We start from the raw sequence: 19,710 nt of genomic DNA on the forward strand, positions 1-19,710 counted from the left end.
ATGTGAGCTGTTTCCAAGCTATGGGTATTGAGGTTCTACCAGGTGCCAAGCACCCACAAAAGATGAGAACACAAATGCCCATATTTTGAAATGCATTGCACTCATCAGTGGCAGAGCTAGCAGGACGTGGGTGGGCACCTGCCTTTGTTTGTCTCTGGAGTTTCAGCTTCATGAAAGACCTCTACCTCATCCACTGCCACTGAGGCACTATGACAATCCCTCTGGTGAGTCTCCAAACAATTCCAGACATTTACTATGTGAAAACTAATAGCTCTACTTTACTCTATGGTGTGGATACTCAAACTTGCAGCCTTGTGTCCGACCGCTACCATGATTCACAAAGGTAAACTCACACTTTTGTGTAAGTTTACTTTTTTTGGTATTCACAAACTACTAATTAATAGTAAGTTTATGACTTTAGAATATATATATATATATATATATATATATATATATATATATATATATATATATATAAGGATGCTTCTTGTATAGAGGTTGTCTAAGATACAAGTGGCTCAATACACAAAGATTATTGATGTGGACAATTACAGTTGACAATGTCAAGGTACACAAGTTTTACACTTAACAAGAACTAATTGGTAACAAGTGCCGAGTAAAAACAAAACAAATTTAGGCAGAAAACAGGATCAAGTGGATAGTCAGTAAAAGGAGATAAAATGTTTACCTTTATGTGATTGGGATAGTGGTTGTGTTGGACCTGGCTTTTTGACGGGGACATCCCCAAACTTTTTGCCTCCTTCCTCCTATTTTTTCTGACCTGTTGTTGGCTTTTGACCTCTGAGCACTTTACCACTGCTAACCAGTGCTAAAGTGCCTATGCTCTCTGTGTAAATTGTACTATTGATTGGTTTATCCATGATTGACTATTTAATTTACCTGTAAGTCCCTATTAGAGTGCACTACATGTGCCTAGGGCATGTAGATTAAATGCTACTAGTGGGCCTGCAGCACTGGTTGTGCCACCCACCTCAGTAGCCCCTTAACCTTGTCTCAGGCCTGCCATTGCAAGGCCTGTGTGTGCAGTTTCACTGCCACTTCGACTTGGCATTTAAAAGTACTTGCCAAGCCTAGAACTCCCCTTTTTCTACATATAAGTCATCCCTAAGGTGTGCCCTAGGTATCCCCTAGAGCAGGGTGCTGTGTAGGTAAAAGGCAGGACACGTACCTGTGTAGTTATATGTCCTGGTAGTGTAAAACTCCTAAATTCGTTTTTACACTACTGTGAGGCCTGCTCCCTTCATAGGCTAACATTGGGGCTGCCCTCATACACTGTTGAAGTGGCAGCTGCTGATCTGAAAGGAGCAGGAAGGTCATATTTAGTATGGCCAGAATGGTAATACAAAATCCTGCTGACTGGTGAAGTCGGATTTAATATTACCATTCTAGAAATGCCACTTTTAGAAAGTGAGCATTTCTTTGCACTAAAATCTTGTTGTGCCCTTCAATCCACGTCTGGCTAGGTTTAGTTGACAGCTCCTTGTGCATTCACTCAGACACACCCCAAACACAGGGTACTCAGCCTCACTTGCATACATCTGCATTTTGAATGGGTCTTCCTGGGCTGGGAGGGTGGAGGGCCTGCCCTCACACAAAGGACTGCCACACCCCCTACTGGGACTCTGGCAGACAGGATTGAACTGAAAGGGAACGTGGTGCATTTCTTAGAGACTCTTTGAAGTCACCCCCACTTCAAAGGCACAACTTAGTATAAAACAGGGCCTCTGCCCTACCTCATCAGACACTTGCTGGAGGAGAAACCTGAACCAGAAACTACATCCTGCCAAGAAGAACTGCCTGGCTGCTCAAAGGACTCACCTGTCTGCTTTCTACAAAGGACTGCTGTCTTGCTGTTGCCCTGCTGCCTTGCTGAACTCTTGTCTGGCTGTGAAAGTGTTCTCCAAGGGCTTGGATAGAGCTTGCCTCCTGTTCCTTGAAGTCTCAGGACCAAAAAGACTTCTTCCTTTCACGTGGACGCTCCGTGCGCCGAAAATTTCGACGCACAGCTTGTTTCACGGCGAGAAAAACGCCGCACACCGACGCTGATCGACGCGACGCCCTCGGGACGATCGAGACTTCGACGCACAACCTCGCAAGGACAAAGCCGCCCGACTTTCCAGGAGAAATCGACGCGACGCCTACCGTGAGTGCGAAACTTTGACGCACGGCCTCGCAAGGACAACGCCGCCCGACTTCCAAGGAGAAATCGACGCGACGCCTGCCGTGAGACCAAAATTTCGACGCACGGCCTCGCAAGGACAACGCCGCCCGCCTTCCAAGGAGAAATCGACGCGACGCCTACCGTGAGATCGAAACTTCGACGCGCAGCCCCGCAGAACGACGCGCAGCCGGAAAATAAGCAGGAGAATCCACGCACAGACCCGGGACATCTGGTAATCCCCGCGATCCACAAAAAGAGACTGTCTGCGCGCCGGAAAACGACGCCCGACTTCCCCGCGTGGAAAAGAACGACGCAAGTCTGTGTGTGCTGAGAGGAAATCGACGCACACACCCCTTTTTCCACGCATCTCTTCTCCTGTGGCCCTCTGAGGAGATTTCCCACCAGAAACCAGGTACTCTGTGCTTGAAAGACCCTTTATTGCTTTTTAAAGACTCAAAGACACTTAAACTCACTTTTCAGTGATATCTTTACAAATTCATATTGCATCTTTGATCGTTTTGACCTGAAGATACCCAGATAAATATTATATATTTTTCTAAATACTGTGTGGTGTATTTTTGTGGTGTTATGCTATGGTGTTGTATGATTTATTGCACAAATGCTTTACACATTGCCTTCTAAGTTAAGCCTGACTGCTCGTGCCAAGCTACCGGAGGGTGAGCACAGGCTGATTTTGGATTGTGTGTGACTTACCCTGACTAGAGTGAGGGTTCTTGCTTGGACAGAGGGCAACCTAACTGCCAACCAAAAACCCCATTTCTAACATTGGTGATCAGCGGTGAGGATAGGACTTGTGTTTGTGCAGTGACATACAGTAGCTAAGTATTTCACTACCTACCCACAGTTGAAGGTCAACTTGATTTTTCATCTTTTCTGGCTCTGGGTTCTCTGATGTCCTCCTGGATATACTATTGATATTTTGGACTTTGGATTTTGGTTTTTGCTGATAAGATTCTATCAAAATGGGATTGTGTACCGACTCATTCTTTGTTCGTACTGACCACCTCACTAAGGCTGACCTAAGGAAGCTTTGCAGACAATGGGGCCTTCCTGTAGCAAGGAGATCTACTAAAGCGGAGATGCTCCATCACTACATAGTCTGGGGGGAGGAAAGATGGGCAGAGAGAGAGGCAGCAAGAAACCAAATGACTAAGTACCCCTCAGATGAGGAGGAAGACTACTCAGATGAGGAGGAAGGCTACTCAGAGTTGGACAGTGACCCAGAAATAGATGGATGGCTCCGAAGTCAAAGGCGACAGGAGCAACAATTAGAGGAGTATCTTGCAGAGGTTGAGGCAAAAAGACTTTTAGCCCTGGAAGAAGAAAAGATTGCAGCTCAAGAGCTGAGCTGTAAAGAGCTGAAACTGGAGGCCGGAAGGGCTGAGTCCAGTTCAGATGGTGGCAGCAAAAATCTTGCATCTAGTAATGCTGAAGAAGGGCACAAGCCCAGAGATGTGGTGCCCAACTTGAAGAAGGGAGTTGACACACCCCGGGTGGTTCAAGGGTATGAGGTAGTTCCCGTTATGCACAGGGTCCCTGAGGAGGGTTGGGGAACTGGCAAAGGGAGTCATATTCCTACTGGGGGGAGGGACACTTTACTGACTCTAGCAGAAAGTGACAGAGAAAAGGGTTCCCCCCTGGTGGACGTCCTGGATATAGAGTGTAGAAACATCCCAGAAGAGTATGGGTTGAGTGTCAGGGACAGACAGAAACTGTCTCACCAGTCTCAAGAGGGTGATGTAGAGTGCTTTTCCAAGGCTGAGTTACTAGGTGGTGGGGTGAAGGGTACTGTGGTTAATACATGTGAAGGGCAGAGTGATGTAATTGCTGGAGAGCATATGTCTGGTCCTTATTTTCCAGAGCTACGCCAACACCAGGTGGAGTGTGAGTTCTCTGACCCCAGGGAACTTACAGTGGAGGCAGACTTTTTGGTGAGTACCAGAGAGTCTGAAGAGGCATTTGGGGGTGCTCCTGAAGGGAGTGGTCTAGGTGGTTCCCGACCAAGTGAGGTGGGAGAGGATTGTAGTGTCCCAGGTAGGTCTCAGAGCCTAACCTGTACCGTAGGGCTACCTTTTGAGGGGAGCCCCGCAGTGTCAGAAGAACTTGGGGGGATGACTGTAGACAGCATCCCAACAGTTCTGGTGTCTGGCAGTACCACTCCTAGTGAGGGGGTGCAGAAGTCCAGACATAGGGTTGAGAGGGGGTGGCCGACCCCAGTGGAGGATCTTGAAAGTCAGGGGTCAGCTCTGAGAGCAGAGCCCCCCAGGAATGACCCAGGTGAAACCGTTTCTGGTTTGGGGGAAACCCAGACTCTGCCGGATGGGCAGAGGTCGGGAGACCTGCGCCAACCAGACTCTTGTGTGGCCCTTGGGGACGGCGTGTCCCTTGTGGGGGGTGAGAGTGCCCCCCAGGAAGTCCTGGCATGCCAGGCAAAGATTCAACCTCAGGGTGGTGACTCTGGGTTGGATAACCGGGTTCAGAGGTTAAACTTTGACCTGGTGGGGGGTAGATGTGCCCCCCAGAAAGTCCTGGAATGCCAGGCAATGGTTCAACCTCAGGGTGGTGACTCTGGGTTGGCTTACCAGGTGAAGAGGTCAAACTCTGACCGGGTGGGAGGTAGGTGTGCCTCCCAAGAAGTCCTGCTGTGCCAGGCAATTGTCCAACCTCAGGGTGTTGACTCTGGGTTGGATGGTCAGGTTCAGAGGTTAAACTCTGACCTGGTGGGGGGTAGGTGTGCCCCCCAGAAAGTCCTGGCGTGCCAGGCAGTTGTCCAACCTCAGGGTGTCGACTCTGGGTTGGATGGCCAGGTTCAGAGGTCAAACTCTGACCTGGTGGAGGGTCAGTGTGCCCTCCAGGAAGTCCTGGCATGCCAGGCGATTGTTCAACTTCAGGGTGGTAACTCTGAGTTGAATGGCCCAGTTCAGAGGTTAAACTCTGACCTGGTGGAGGGTCAGTGTGCCCTCCAGAAAGTCCTGGCGTGCCAGGCAATTGTTCAACCTCAGAGTGCTCACTCTGGGTTGGATAACCAGGTTCAGAGGTTAAACTCTGACCTGGTGGGAGGTAGGTGTGCCTCCCAAGAAGCCCTGCTGTGCCAGGCAATTGTCCAACCTCAGGGTGTTGACTCTGGGTTGGATGACCAGGTTCAGAGGTTAAACTCTGACCTGGTGGGGGGTAGGTGTGCCCCCCAGAAAGTCCTGGCGTGCCAGGCAATTGCCCAACCTCAGGGTAGTGACCCTGGGTTGGGGAACCAGGCTCAGAGGTTAAACTCTGACCTGGTGGGAGGTAGGTGTGCCTCCCAGAAAGTCCTGGTGCGCCAGGCAATTGTTCAACTTCAGGGTGGTGACTCTGAGTTGAATGGTCAGGTGCAGAGGTTAAACTCTGACCTGGTGGAGGGTCAGTGTGCCCTCCAGGAAGTCCTGGCGTGCCAGGCAATTGTTCAACTTCAGGGTGGTGACTCTGAGTTGAATGGGCAGGTGCAGAGGTTAAACTCTGACCTGGTGGGGGGTAGGTGTGCCTCCCAGGAAGTCCTGGTTTGCCAGGCGGTGATCCAGTCTGAGGGTACAGACCCTGGGCTGGAAGACCAGGTTCAGGGTGTCCCCCCGGACCTGGAGGGAGGGGCTACTGATAACAGTGCCCATACCATGTTGTCTTCTGAGGAGGCCACTCCTAGTTGGAGGGTGCTGGACCCCAGAAGGGAGGGCAGGGGGAGGGAAGCCTCACCCCGGGCCCTAGTCCAACCTGAAGGTACAGGCCCCAGGTTGGAGGGCCAGTGGCAGGTTAACAGCCCTGCACTGGTGGAGGAATGGTACAGGGTGACTTCTGTAAGCACCCTGACCATGTTGGACTCTGGGGGTACCGCTCCAGGAGGGAGGGTACAAAGCCCCAGAGGGGAGGACCAGGTTCAGGCTGTCATCCCTGACCTGGTGGAAGGGAGAGTGGTTACAGGGTGCCCAGCACCTGGGGCTACCGCCCCCCACTCTCCACAGCCACAGTGGTTGGAGAGCTTTGAGAGGCCTGGGGCCTGGCTCTCATCCCTGGCAGCTGTCAGTAATCACTGTGGCTTGCTGTCCGGGTGGACAGAGTTATCCCTGGGGAGGGGACAAGTGTCACACCCCAGGGGTAGAGTGGGCAACCCCACTATGTTGGTCATGGTGGTACTATCCTGCTCCTGGGATACATCTGTGAGCAAAGTAAGGTTAGGTGCTGCACAGATGGGACCCGCAGGAAAGGAGAAAGGTTCCCCATGGATGGGCTTAGTGGGCCCTGAGAGTATGGACAGAGGGATCCAATTGGAGTCAGGAAGGCGAAGAACTGGAGCATGCCCCTGCTGTTGTGGGCCTGGGTCCTTGTTCTGTCGCCTCAAACAGGGAAGTACATCAGGATAGTGATTGTTCTCCCCTGGCTTTAGGCTGGTAGGGGGTCATGTTGGACCTGGCTTTTTGACGGGGACATCCCCAAACTTTTTGCCTCCTTCCTCCTATTTTTTCTGACCTGTTGTTGGCTTTTGACCTCTGAGCACTTTACCACTGCTAACCAGTGCTAAAGTGCCTATGCTCTCTGTGTAAATTGTACTATTGATTGGTTTATCCATGATTGACTATTTAATTTACCTGTAAGTCCCTATTAGAGTGCACTACATGTGCCTAGGGCATGTAGATTAAATGCTACTAGTGGGCCTGCAGCACTGGTTGTGCCACCCACCTCAGTAGCCCCTTAACCTTGTCTCAGGCCTGCCATTGCAAGGCCTGTGTGTGCAGTTTCACTGCCACTTCGACTTGGCATTTAAAAGTACTTGCCAAGCCTAGAACTCCCCTTTTTCTACATATAAGTCATCCCTAAGGTGTGCCCTAGGTATCCCCTAGAGCAGGGTGCTGTGTAGGTAAAAGGCAGGACACGTACCTGTGTAGTTATATGTCCTGGTAGTGTAAAACTCCTAAATTCGTTTTTACACTACTGTGAGGCCTGCTCCCTTCATAGGCTAACATTGGGGCTGCCCTCATACACTGTTGAAGTGGCAGCTGCTGATCTGAAAGGAGCAGGAAGGTCATATTTAGTATGGCCAGAATGGTAATACAAAATCCTGCTGACTGGTGAAGTCGGATTTAATATTACCATTCTAGAAATGCCACTTTTAGAAAGTGAGCATTTCTTTGCACTAAAATCTTGTTGTGCCCTTCAATCCACGTCTGGCTAGGTTTAGTTGACAGCTCCTTGTGCATTCACTCAGACACACCCCAAACACAGGGTACTCAGCCTCACTTGCATACATCTGCATTTTGAATGGGTCTTCCTGGGCTGGGAGGGTGGAGGGCCTGCCCTCACACAAAGGACTGCCACACCCCCTACTGGGACTCTGGCAGACAGGATTGAACTGAAAGGGAACGTGGTGCATTTCTTAGAGACTCTTTGAAGTCACCCCCACTTCAAAGGCACAACTTAGTATAAAACAGGGCCTCTGCCCTACCTCATCAGACACTTGCTGGAGGAGAAACCTGAACCAGAAACTACATCCTGCCAAGAAGAACTGCCTGGCTGCTCAAAGGACTCACCTGTCTGCTTTCTACAAAGGACTGCTGTCTTGCTGTTGCCCTGCTGCCTTGCTGAACTCTTGTCTGGCTGTGAAAGTGTTCTCCAAGGGCTTGGATAGAGCTTGCCTCCTGTTCCTTGAAGTCTCAGGACCAAAAAGACTTCTTCCTTTCACGTGGACGCTCCGTGCGCCGAAAATTTCGACGCACAGCTTGTTTCACGGCGAGAAAAACGCCGCACACCGACGCTGATCGACGCGACGCCCTCGGGACGATCGAGACTTCGACGCACAACCTCGCAAGGACAAAGCCGCCCGACTTTCCAGGAGAAATCGACGCGACGCCTACCGTGAGTGCGAAACTTTGACGCACGGCCTCGCAAGGACAACGCCGCCCGACTTCCAAGGAGAAATCGACGCGACGCCTGCTGTGAGACCAAAATTTCGACGCACGGCCTCGCAAGGACAACGCCGCCCGCCTTCCAAGGAGAAATCGACGCGACGCCTACCGTGAGATCGAAACTTCGACGCGCAGCCCCGCAGAACGACGCGCAGCCGGAAAATAAGCAGGAGAATCCACGCACAGACCCGGGACATCTGGTAATCCCCGCGATCCACAAAAAGAGACTGTCTGCGCGCCGGAAAACGACGCCCGACTTCCCCGCGTGGAAAAGAACGACGCAAGTCTGTGTGTGCTGAGAGGAAATCGACGCACACACCCCTTTTTCCACGCATCTCTTCTCCTGTGGCCCTCTGAGGAGATTTCCCACCAGAAACCAGGTACTCTGTGCTTGAAAGACCCTTTATTGCTTTTTAAAGACTCAAAGACACTTAAACTCACTTTTCAGTGATATCTTTACAAATTCATATTGCATCTTTGATCGTTTTGACCTGAAGATACCCAGATAAATATTATATATTTTTCTAAATACTGTGTGGTGTATTTTTGTGGTGTTATGCTATGGTGTTGTATGATTTATTGCACAAATGCTTTACACATTGCCTTCTAAGTTAAGCCTGACTGCTCGTGCCAAGCTACCGGAGGGTGAGCACAGGCTGATTTTGGATTGTGTGTGACTTACCCTGACTAGAGTGAGGGTTCTTGCTTGGACAGAGGGCAACCTAACTGCCAACCAAAAACCCCATTTCTAACAGGTTGTATATCTAGAGGGCTATTTAGCTCAGTAAATGCTAAGAGGCAACTGATTTTTAGCAATGAGAGGTACTGAGATGATCTGGTTTGCTAAAAAATCTAGCAATCAGAGCTTTTAAAGAATGGAAGTGAGAAATACATGGGCGGCACAGCAGTAGTAGTATAAGTAATTTAATCCTTTGAGGTCGGTATGAATCTATTGACAAATCGATTTGGTACGACATGCTTTAAGATGGCCGCCGCTGTGGATAAAGACAGTTCATCTCCTTATTGCCCACAATGGCTGCCGTAATTGATTAAAAAATACGAGATGAGAGCCTGTGGCTGTCACATAAACTCTGAGGAACGTTTTCTGACGTCCTCTGAAATAAACAAATTAAGTAAATAAACAGATATGGTGAAGACATGCTTTAAGATGGCAGCCGCTGTAGATAAAGACAGTTTATCATCTTTTGCCCAAAATGGCCGTCGTAATGGATTTAAAGACATGAGACGAGCGCCTGTGGTAACACGGCGGCAGACACATAAGCTCAGAGGAAGGCTTTTTGAAGTCCCTTCAAATGTACGAAGTAAGTAAATAATACAAAGCACTAAAAGACTGGTAATGATAAAAAATAAATACAACATTTGGAGGCCGCTTTAAGCAATCATTTTGATGTATTTCTTTTAAGACAGGGGAATTAAAGACATGAATAGATGCTCGGGGTAAGGTATTTGTTTGTGATTTGCAAGAAGGTGGTCATACAGAGTGTCTCTAGTTCACACTGGATTTATATATGGTGATTTATGTTTTTATATGTTGCTTAGGGTATTGATACACGTTCTTTGAAGTAAGTGTAGGTTCATAGATTTGTAAAAAAAGTTTGGCCAGACCTTTTTGTTGACGAATAAATTAATATAATTAACTTGAGAAATTAAATATGATACCAATGATTGATTTATGGTTTCATTGTGTGAAATGTGTTGTATGATTTTTTTCCTTCTATTTGACCACAAACATATATACAATTCTGAATTATACCCAGGTATAGTAGGGTTATTTGGGTAGACCCCTTTTGTTTATGTGGTATGTTGTAGCGCCTGGTGAGGTGCTGGTGTGTTTAGTAGAAATAAAAAAGAATATCATTCAGGGTCTCTACTAGACCAACTGATTAATGATTAATCAACATTTAGGTTCTAGGACCAATAAATTGAATAATTTTTAATATGTAGGAACCCTATATGGTGAGTTACTCAGAAGCCCAGAACACTAATCTACTTGAACATCCTTCCTTATTAAGTGGTGACCAAATCTCGAGTGAACCATCTAAAATTAATAAAACTGAAAAGCTTAAACAATTGAAAAACAAGAACATTTGAACCCAATTACATGCACAGGTATTGTTAGAACACTTAAAGAATAATACAATACAAGTTGGACTGCAAGTAAAGAATATACCAGTGATTTTTATTTTTGATAAAACATATTTGTCCCAATTTAGTGGAGTTGGGACTAAGTGTTCCAGAGGTTGGCTAGCACTTTAAATAGAAACAGCACTAAGAATCAATGAAGCTGAATTAAAAGAAATAGAAGAATTGGAACAGGAAATCGCTAATGATAAGACGATAAAGGATGCAAAACAACTTTTAGAAAGTGTGAACAAAACTATTACTGAATTTAAAAACCACACAGTGAATCAAAAAATCAGTAAAGTGCCAAAAGATATGAGAAATTTAAATACAACAAGCACTTAGCCATACTTAAAAGAAGATTTTTATAAGCATAATAACCCAAGTACTCTGAATCTCCAATTTCAGACAAGATCACAGAAGGATTTATTACATTTTCAGATACCTCTTCAGACTCAGAGCAAGGGAACCAAGGGCAACCCCTCCCCAATCCACAATATACCGGAGCGCAACCTTATTTCGGCAGAGGTAACCGGCGAGGAAGGGGAGGGAGTATACAGAGAGGTCAATACCAAGAACAAGGTATTTTCTGGACAAGGAGGCGAACATACAGGCGTTAAATTCCAATAAAGACCCTATCCCGATATATAATCTCTCTACGTACTCCTTTACAACATCTGAGATCCAAGTCATGAGTAAAGGACTGTCATTTGTACCCTTAAAAAATCAGGATCAAGTGGAAAGTAAGATAGAAGTATTGAGATTCTTACGTAAATTGAGATTAAAAGTCTTTTTTGCAGACTCTGACAATGATGGCCTAGAGAACCTTACGGGTCTGAGGCCGAGATCCTCTTTTTGTCCAGAAACAAAAGCTATGCCCAAAGAAGTAATAGTCTTTGAAGATGTTGTCTTGAAAGAAATAGACAATTTGAATACTATTTTTTTTTATTCTAAACAGAATTGCACAAAGGTCGAGAAGGAGGCCATTCAGAGCTTGTCCAATAATCAGAATATCATTATTAAACCAGCTGATAAAGGAGGGGGTTTAGTGATTTTGAATAAAGAACAATACGATCAGGAAGTGATGAGGCAGCTAAATAATACAGAGCACTACCGGATGATTAATGAAGAACTGACCCTTGATGTACAGCATAGGATAGAACTAATCACTAGACAAGCCATGGAGAATAATTGGATATGTAAAAAAGAGCTAGATTTTCTGAATCAAAGTGAGGGTAGAATACCTAATTTTTATATTCTACCCAAAATTCACAAGAACTTGGAGAATCCACCAGGGAGACCCATTGTCTCAGCATGTGGATCTATTTTGGAGCCCTTGGCAAAGTATGTTGATATCTTCCTTAAACCATCTGTCGCCAAAACAAGGGCGTATATTCGAGATTCAATGGATATTATTAACAAAATCAAGGATATACCATACGATGAAGGTAATCAGATTTTGGTAACCTTCGATATTGAAGCTCTCTATACAAATATTCCCCAAGATGAGGCTATTGAGGTGATCAGACAGAGACTGGAAACACGTTTATCCCCAACTGATATTCCTACAGAATTCCTTACGAATCTAGCCACACTCCGTCTTAAAAAGATTTTTTTCAGGTATAAAGACATCATGTATCTACAAGTCAAAGGAGTAGCTATGGGCTGTAGCTTTGCCCAAGAGATAGCGAATTTGGTAATGGACTCCTTTGAGAGGAAGTGGATTTATGACAATTTAAATCCTTTCATAAAGAACATCAGTAAGTGGTACAGATTTATAGATGACACATTCATGATTTGGGAAGGAAAGAAGGAAGCCTTAATAGACCTCCATAATTGGCTTAACCAACGTACAGTGGATTTTGAGTTCACAATGAATTATGATGTTAAGAAAATACATTTTTTAGATTTATGGATTTTTTCTAAAGATGGTCATCTACAAGTCAGCTTATATAAAAAACCGACAGACTGCAACACTTTATTACATTTCTCGAAAGGACAACCAAGAATATTAAAAGAAAATCTACCATATGGTCAGTTCTTACGGATTAGAAGAAATTGCAGTAACTAAGATGATTATTTTGAGAATGCGGGAGAACTTATAAACAAATTGGTCAATAGAGGTTACCGCAAAAAAATAGTGATGGCAGCCTCCAAAAGAGCTTAGTTCACTCTAAGAGAATTTTTACTTACTCCTAAAATAAAAAAACAAGATAGCCCTTTGACATGCGTTATCACCTTCAGCCCTAAAGCAAACAGAATAAGATCTATTATAGATAGAAATTGGAGAATATTCAGCAAATTAAAATTAGAGAGACCTTTATTTTCATTCAAAAAGACACAAAATTTACGGGAACATTGGGTTAAAGCATCATTCCCTGTAGAAAGAAAGAAAGATTTGAGAACGATGATTCAATTGCCTCCATTGCAGGGACATTACAAATGTATGAGTTGTAAGGCATGTCAATTTACTAGTGAAACCAAACAGGTGCATGTGAATGGTTTAGTGCATTTCCAAAAATGTTTTTCCAATGGTAACACCAAAATGTGATTTACTGTATCCAATGCCCTTGTGGTCTGACGTACATAGAACAAACATCCCAGCCAGTTAAAGTGAGAATCCTGCAACCCAGATCAAGAATCAAATGTGAAATGAGAAATGCACCATTGGTTGAACATTATCTTGAATTGAACCACAAATCAGATGAGATCTGGTGGACAGTATTACAGGTGGTACAGCCTAAAAACAATGGATCAACTATTTCCACGAACCTGACCATATTGGAAGCAAGACTTATAGAGAAATACGGGACGGCAAGACAAGGTCTGAATGATGTGGACGAAATGTGGAACCTTATTTGAGATAAATGCTGCTGTCTAGGTGGATTGTGTGGACTGGCATAATAATTATGTATTTAAGATTGGTTAAGTTCACCAGACTAGTCCGCACAAAATTTATATACTAGGATGCTTCTAGTATAGAGGTTGTCTATGATACAAGTGGTGCAATACACAAAGATTATTGATGTGGATAATTACAGCAGACAATGTCAAGGTACACAAGTTTTGCACTTAACAAGAACTAATTGGTAACACTTAAGTGCTGAGTAAAAACAAAAAAATGTAAGCAGACAACAGGATCAAGTGGATAGTCAGTAAAAGGAGATAAAATATTGACCTTTATGTGATTGGGATGGTGGATGTATACCTAGAGGGCTATTTAGCTCGGTAAATGCTAAGAGGCAACTGATTTTTAGCAATGAGAGGGTAATGAGATGATCTGGTTTGCTATAAAATCTAGCAATCAGAGCTTTTAAAGGGGGTTTATTAAAGAATGGAAGTGAGAAATACAGGGGCAGCACGGCAGTAGTAGTATCAGTAATTTAGGGCCAGATGTAGCAAGGGTTTTGCGAGTCGCAAACGGCGAAAATCGCCATTTGTGAGTCGCAAAAGCCACTTTGCTATGTAGAAATGCATTTTGCGAGTCGGATCCGACTCGCAAAATGCATATCCGACTCGCAAATAGGAAGGGGTGTTCCCTTCCTATTTGCGACTCGCAATGCTATGCATTTTCATTTGAAAGCGCAGTTACCATCCACTTGAAGTGGATGGTAACCCAGGCGCAAATGGGAAGGGGTCCCCATGGGACCCCTTACCCTTTGTGTCTGGAAAAAAAAATATATTTTTCAGGGCAGGCAGTGGTCCAATGGACCACTACCTGCCCTGAAAAATACCGAAACTAAAGGTTTCGTTTTTTTTTCAAAGTGCATCTCGTTTTCCTTTAAGGAAAACGGGTTGCACTTTGAAAAAAAAAAACTGCTTTATTTAAAAGCAGTCACGGACATGGTGGTCTGCTGTCTCCAGCAGGCCACCATCCCCGTGAGTGCCTTTACTCTCTATGGGGTCGCAAATTGCGACCCACCTCATTAATATTAATGAGGTGGGTCTTTGCGACCCCATAGCGAGTCGCAGAGGTGTCTGGGACACCTTTCTGCATTCCAAATTGCGATTTGCAATTTGCGAGTCGCTGGGACTCGCAAATTGCAACTCGCAATTTGGAATCTTCCTACTTCTGGCCCTTAATCCTTTGAGGTCGGTATGAATCTATCGATAAATCGACTTGGTATGACATGCTTTAAGATGGTCGCCGCTGTGGACAAAGGCAGTTCATCACTTTATTGCCCACAATGGCCGCCATAATGGTTTAAAAGATACGAGATGAGAGACTGCGCCTGTACGGCAGCTGTCACATAAACTCAGAGGAAAGTTTTCTGACGTCCTCTGAATTAAACAAAGTTAGTAAATAAACAGATATGGTGAAGACATGCTTTAAGATGGCGGTCGCTGTAGATAAAGACAGTTTATCATCTTTTGCCCAAAATGGCCATCGTAATGGATTAAAAGACATGAGATGAGCGCCCGCAGTAACTCGGCGCGAGACACATAAGCTGTGAGGAAAGCTTTTTGAAGTCCCCTCAAATGAACGAAGTAAGTGAATAATGCAAAGCACTAAGGGACCGGTAATGATAAAAAATAAATACAAAATTTGGAGGCCGCTTTAAATAATCATTTTGATGTATTTCTTTTAAGACAGGGGAATTATGACATTTTAAAAACATGAATAGATGCTCGGGATAAGATATTTGTTTGTGATTTGCAAGAAGGTGGTCACACAGAGTGTCTCTAGTTCACACTGGATTTATATATGGTGATTTATGTTTTTATATGTTGATTAGGGTATTGATACATGTTTTTTTAAGTAAGTGTATGTTCATAGATTTGTAAACATTTTTGGCCAGACCTTTCTATTGACGAATAAATTAATATAATTAACTTGAGAAATAAAATATGATACCAATGATTGATTTATGATTTCATTGTTTGAAATGTATTGTTTGATTTTTTCCTACTATTTGACCACAAACATATATACAATTCTGTATTATACCCAGGTATAGTAGGGTTGTTTGGGTAGACCCCTTTTGTTTATGTAGTAGTGTGTCCGACTGCTGGCATGATTCACAAAGGTAAACTCACACTTTTGTGTAAGTTTACTTTTTTTGGTATTCACAAACTACTAATTAATAGTAAGTTTATTACTGCGGAGACTGCACAATCAGGGCAGAGAACTCCACACATAAGAAGTTAGACCAATATTCATGTGCAGAGTTCTTCTACATGACTGCGAATCTCCACAGTTATAAACTTACTATTAACTCTCAGTTTGTGAATACAAAAACAAACATAAACTTACATAAAAGTGTAAATGTACTTTTGTGAATCAGGCCCTGTGTCTTTTGCTGAGGGGTACTGATCATTTGCCGAAAGAGTAGTACACCGAAGAGAGGGTTCTCATAAAGGATGGTTTCAATGCCTTTTCGAAGGAGGGAATAGTTGGGGAACATCTTACATAGCATGGAATGTTCTTGAAGAGCTTGGATCTGGGTAGAGACACTTCCAGCTCAACTACCAATGTAGTAGAAGTTGAGGTGGTCAGTTTTAGGATGGCTAGATATCAAGGGCACAAGTTGAGTCTGGATGGACAATCACTTTCTCAGGGGTCAGTGAAGGCAGAACCAACTTAACATGTACGGTGCAGCAAGGAGACAATGTAACAAGGGTCTAGGATGGGGTTCCCAGCCCCTGGTGCAAACTTTTCTGAGTTAGCCTGTCATCATAATATAAACTTCACCTTAACTTAGATCTCCTCTGTATCTCCCCTCCTTCACATTACTCCAGTTTAAGTCCTTCTCATTCTATGTAACTATAGATTTTCTGCACATAGTTTCATACCGTATAGGTCACATACTTAAATGTATATGTCAAGAGATAATTGAAATTAATTTTTGCTTTTAAAGATTGTGCAGTATTTTCAGAAATGGTGCCGCAGGATCTCTTTCAGAAGCCAAGAGTGAGGCTAGCATCATCATCTGAACTTTCTGTGGTTGGTCCAGTTTGAAATCTTGGGCAGCAGCATACAGGGCTCTGTGCACTGCTGTGTGTATATGATGTAAATCACTAAAGAAAAGGACTTCATGAGCTATAGGGAAGACATTTTCAGGGTCTGCCCTGCAGCAAGATGTATCTCGTGTCTGAGATTAGGAAGGACACGTTACTCCCACTGGCAGCCTCAACTCAGCAGGACAAGTTTTTATCAAACTACAAAGCAGGCAAATCAATATTTTATGATTTTGGTTATGAGCAACAGACTGGGAATGTTGATAGTACGTGGAAGTCAGAGTGCTTAATTTTGTAAACAAATAACTGCATGTTATCAAAGTTTTTCTTAGGACCCTGCTACAGTTATTGCCCAGTTCTGGGACTGTTGAGTACCTCGGCTGCCTAGTGTAAATTCCCCCTCATGCCTGGTTCCTCCAGTATTATACACTTCCTGTCTATCTCACTCTTCCATGTTTTACTTCAGCCCTGCTTTCTGCCTTTGAAACTATGTTTCTATTTTTCTTTCTCCTTCTTTCTCCCTTTCTCTCTTTTGTTCAGGGTGAAAACCTGAAACTTAGTCCAAGTAGCAAAATGAGGTTCGATGCCAAGCACTTACAACCACCACACGATTTAAGGACAAGGCAGATACTATCACTTAAAGAGGAGATATGGCTACAGGTGGTGACTTTGGAAGTGGGGAAGCAGTTTGAGACCCAATCTTGGCTCAGCATTCTGTGATAGTTGGAGAATCCCTTAATATCCCCGTGCCTAAAACAATGTGTGTAATACAATCTGTTGCTCACCTAAAGCACTACAATGCCCTATGGGCTAACTTCACGCTATATAAAACTGCCGAAATAGACATGAAGACAGAACATGATGCCCAAATAGCTCTTATCTATCAAAAAAAGAGTGGAGTAGTTAGGGTAAAATTGGGGGTGTCTCATGCAAATTGTCAGTTTGAGCATAACTGTTCTATGGCAAAGCAAAAAATTGTTTACCACATTTTTTGAGAAGTAAAAATGCAATTCACCCCATGGGTTCAGAAGCCTTGGGATACAACCTTGTGCCTCTCAGTGTTAGAGTCCACTATGATCTTGCTGTACGCATCCTCACTTCCCTGAGGTGGAATTAAGATTTAAGAGATAAAATGGCTTCTCAGGAGATTATTAGGTCAGCTCATCGCTGCAGATGCTGTCATGAATCGTGATCGCAAGGATGGACTGTCATGCAGGCCAAGGCACTTGAGCACCAGTCCATCATCAGGCTTCCGACCAGATGGCCACCAATGACTCTGAGCCTTGAATCTGACTACCCAGGAAGTGAAAACATGAATGACCTACCTTGCAGCTTTCACAGGTCAACAAGCCATAGTGGTACCCCGAAACCATGTCCCCACATATTGGACAGCTCTCGCTTGAGTCCTCGCCATTAACATCCACCTCTTTCACTCCAGGTGCTGCAGAAAAGCAAAGGTGTATGATATTTGGTAAGAAAAAGTGAGACCTCTGAATACTTATGTGTGTAGATGAACCGACGAGGGACAACTAAGGATTGGTGCATATGTGTAGACTGCAGATTTCTCAATGGTGTACATGTACAGATTGAAACCTCTATGTGCTGTAAATATTAGATTTGTGAGTACATGCCAGGGATGTCTGAGTGTTCGTGTATGCAAATGGAAGGGAGATCTCTGAGTATTATGCATGCACTTGTTTTCATGTGACGAGGTGAGATACCTGCGACCAAATCCCAAAGTTCATCCAAAAACAAACACTAGAATTTAACTTGCGCAGAAAAATACCTCAGACTAGGTCTGGGGTAAGGAAATCCCCTAGTATAGAGAGTTGGTAAAGGTTTCAACATGCTAGAGCCTTTTAAGCTGGTACACACTCAGGCATTTGTAAGGTACAATGGGGAAATTGCTTGCCGGGGTGCCTTTGGGTAGCTCTATGCTTTGCAAGCCATATTAATTAATTAATTCAACACACTGCTGCATCTGACACAATCCTGTGACTAGGTAGAGCCTTTCACGCCAAGCAAAGGCAGATTTTCCACCAAGAAGGCTTTTTGAAGCACGTCAGCCATACTACCCCAGCCTCACAGAATTTTCAAAGTTTCAGGCCTCTCATAAGATTTGTAATTTCCCCCCTAGGCCAGTTGGCCACAGGGAGCAGGTAGCAGCACTCCATCCCAGCCCTCCATTCTCTAGAAGGCAAACAGCCCTACCACTTGCCCTTCGCCCAGACTGAGGCCTCTGGTAGACTGCAAGCATCGCGCTATGCCTATGAGACTGTCACTTTCTTCCAGAGCCATCCCAACCAGTTGCCACTTACAGTATCCCGTCCGGTACATGGCTTCCTGCACGGCTCCAACCTCCACTCCTGGACCTAGCTCCCCAAAAACTCCGGTGTCCGTCATAATCCGAAAAACGGCCCAGCAGGCGGCCGGGAGCGAAAAATAACCCCTAAAATGTCCGCCATAACTCCGGTCATTTCACATCCGTAAGCTTTGGAAGAAACAAGAGAGTGACATTGGCGCAGGACTGATAGAGAGCAGCATTATCAGAAGGGGACTTTGTCCCTGTTGCGTGGGGCCATAAAATCCATGAAGTGGAGGCAGGCCTCATTGTGGCACACGCCAGCTAAAACCTCTCCTAGCCTGCGGGAGACGCCCCGTACTCCTGTCTTTCAGGCCTGTCACCCAGGAAGCCGATCGTCATTTAAGAGTCACCAGGGATCATAGTTCCAAACGCTCTGCTCATCTGATGTTCCCGAGACTCTTAGCTTTATATGAAACATTCCCCAAGTCTCTTAACTACTCTCGGGGCAGATTTATCGGCTCATTAATAAAGTCCGTCACCCAACGTATACAGCAGCGACTTGGTGACAGGCATTCATTGGCACAGCCACTGATTGCAGGCCATAGTGACCAATACCCCAGAGTGGTGCGTGCCCCACCTTTTTTACTCCCCTCGAAGCCCCCTTTAAGGTCTATTACTAGCTTCTGAGCCGTGATTTTTTTTTTTTTTGCAGGTTTCTAAACTACTATATCCACTTCCTGTTAAGTTAGCTGGGTCAAAGGTTGTATGATGTCACTGCTTGACGTACAGATCAGAGGATCTAAGGCCAGACGTATGAATCATTTTTCAAGTCGCAAACGGGCTGATTCGCAGAATCATCCCGTTTGCGACTTGAAAAATGCTTTTTGGGATGTACAAAGCCCAAACTGCGATTCAGTACCGAATGGCAGTTTTGCGATTCGGTATTAGGAAGGGGCATGTCAAGGCGTCCCTTCCTAATACCGAATCCAAATGGTACGTATGATTGTTTTGTGACCGCAAATGCGGTCGCAAAACAATCGCAGTTAGCACCAGTTTCAAACTGGTGCTAACCCATTCGCAAACGGGAAGGGGTCCCCATGGGACCGCTTCCCCTTTGTAAATGGCACAAAAATATTTTTTCAGAGCAGGCAGTGGTCCCACGGACCACTGCCTGCACT

At 44.9% G+C, this 19,710-nt stretch overlaps 1 protein-coding gene across 1 annotated transcript in view; it reads right to left on the reverse strand.

Moving 5' to 3' along the window:
- Window positions 1-18,765, reverse strand: part of LOC138292037 (nuclear receptor subfamily 5 group A member 2-like) — a 62,374-nt gene extending 43,609 nt beyond the window's left edge. Inside the window, exons 1-2 of the mRNA XM_069230369.1 lie at window positions 18,546-18,765; window positions 17,553-17,668 (exon numbers count right to left, since the gene is read on the reverse strand). Of these exons, the coding sequence (XP_069086470.1) occupies window positions 17,553-17,668; window positions 18,546-18,630 (201 nt within the window). The 5' untranslated portion in view covers window positions 18,631-18,765. The remainder of the gene's footprint in view (window positions 1-17,552; window positions 17,669-18,545) is intronic.
- Window positions 18,766-19,710: the final 945 nt, after the last annotated feature.

This window comes from Pleurodeles waltl, chromosome 4_2, assembly GCF_031143425.1.
Source record: "Pleurodeles waltl isolate 20211129_DDA chromosome 4_2, aPleWal1.hap1.20221129, whole genome shotgun sequence".
Lineage (NCBI taxonomy): Eukaryota > Metazoa > Chordata > Amphibia > Caudata > Salamandridae > Pleurodeles > Pleurodeles waltl.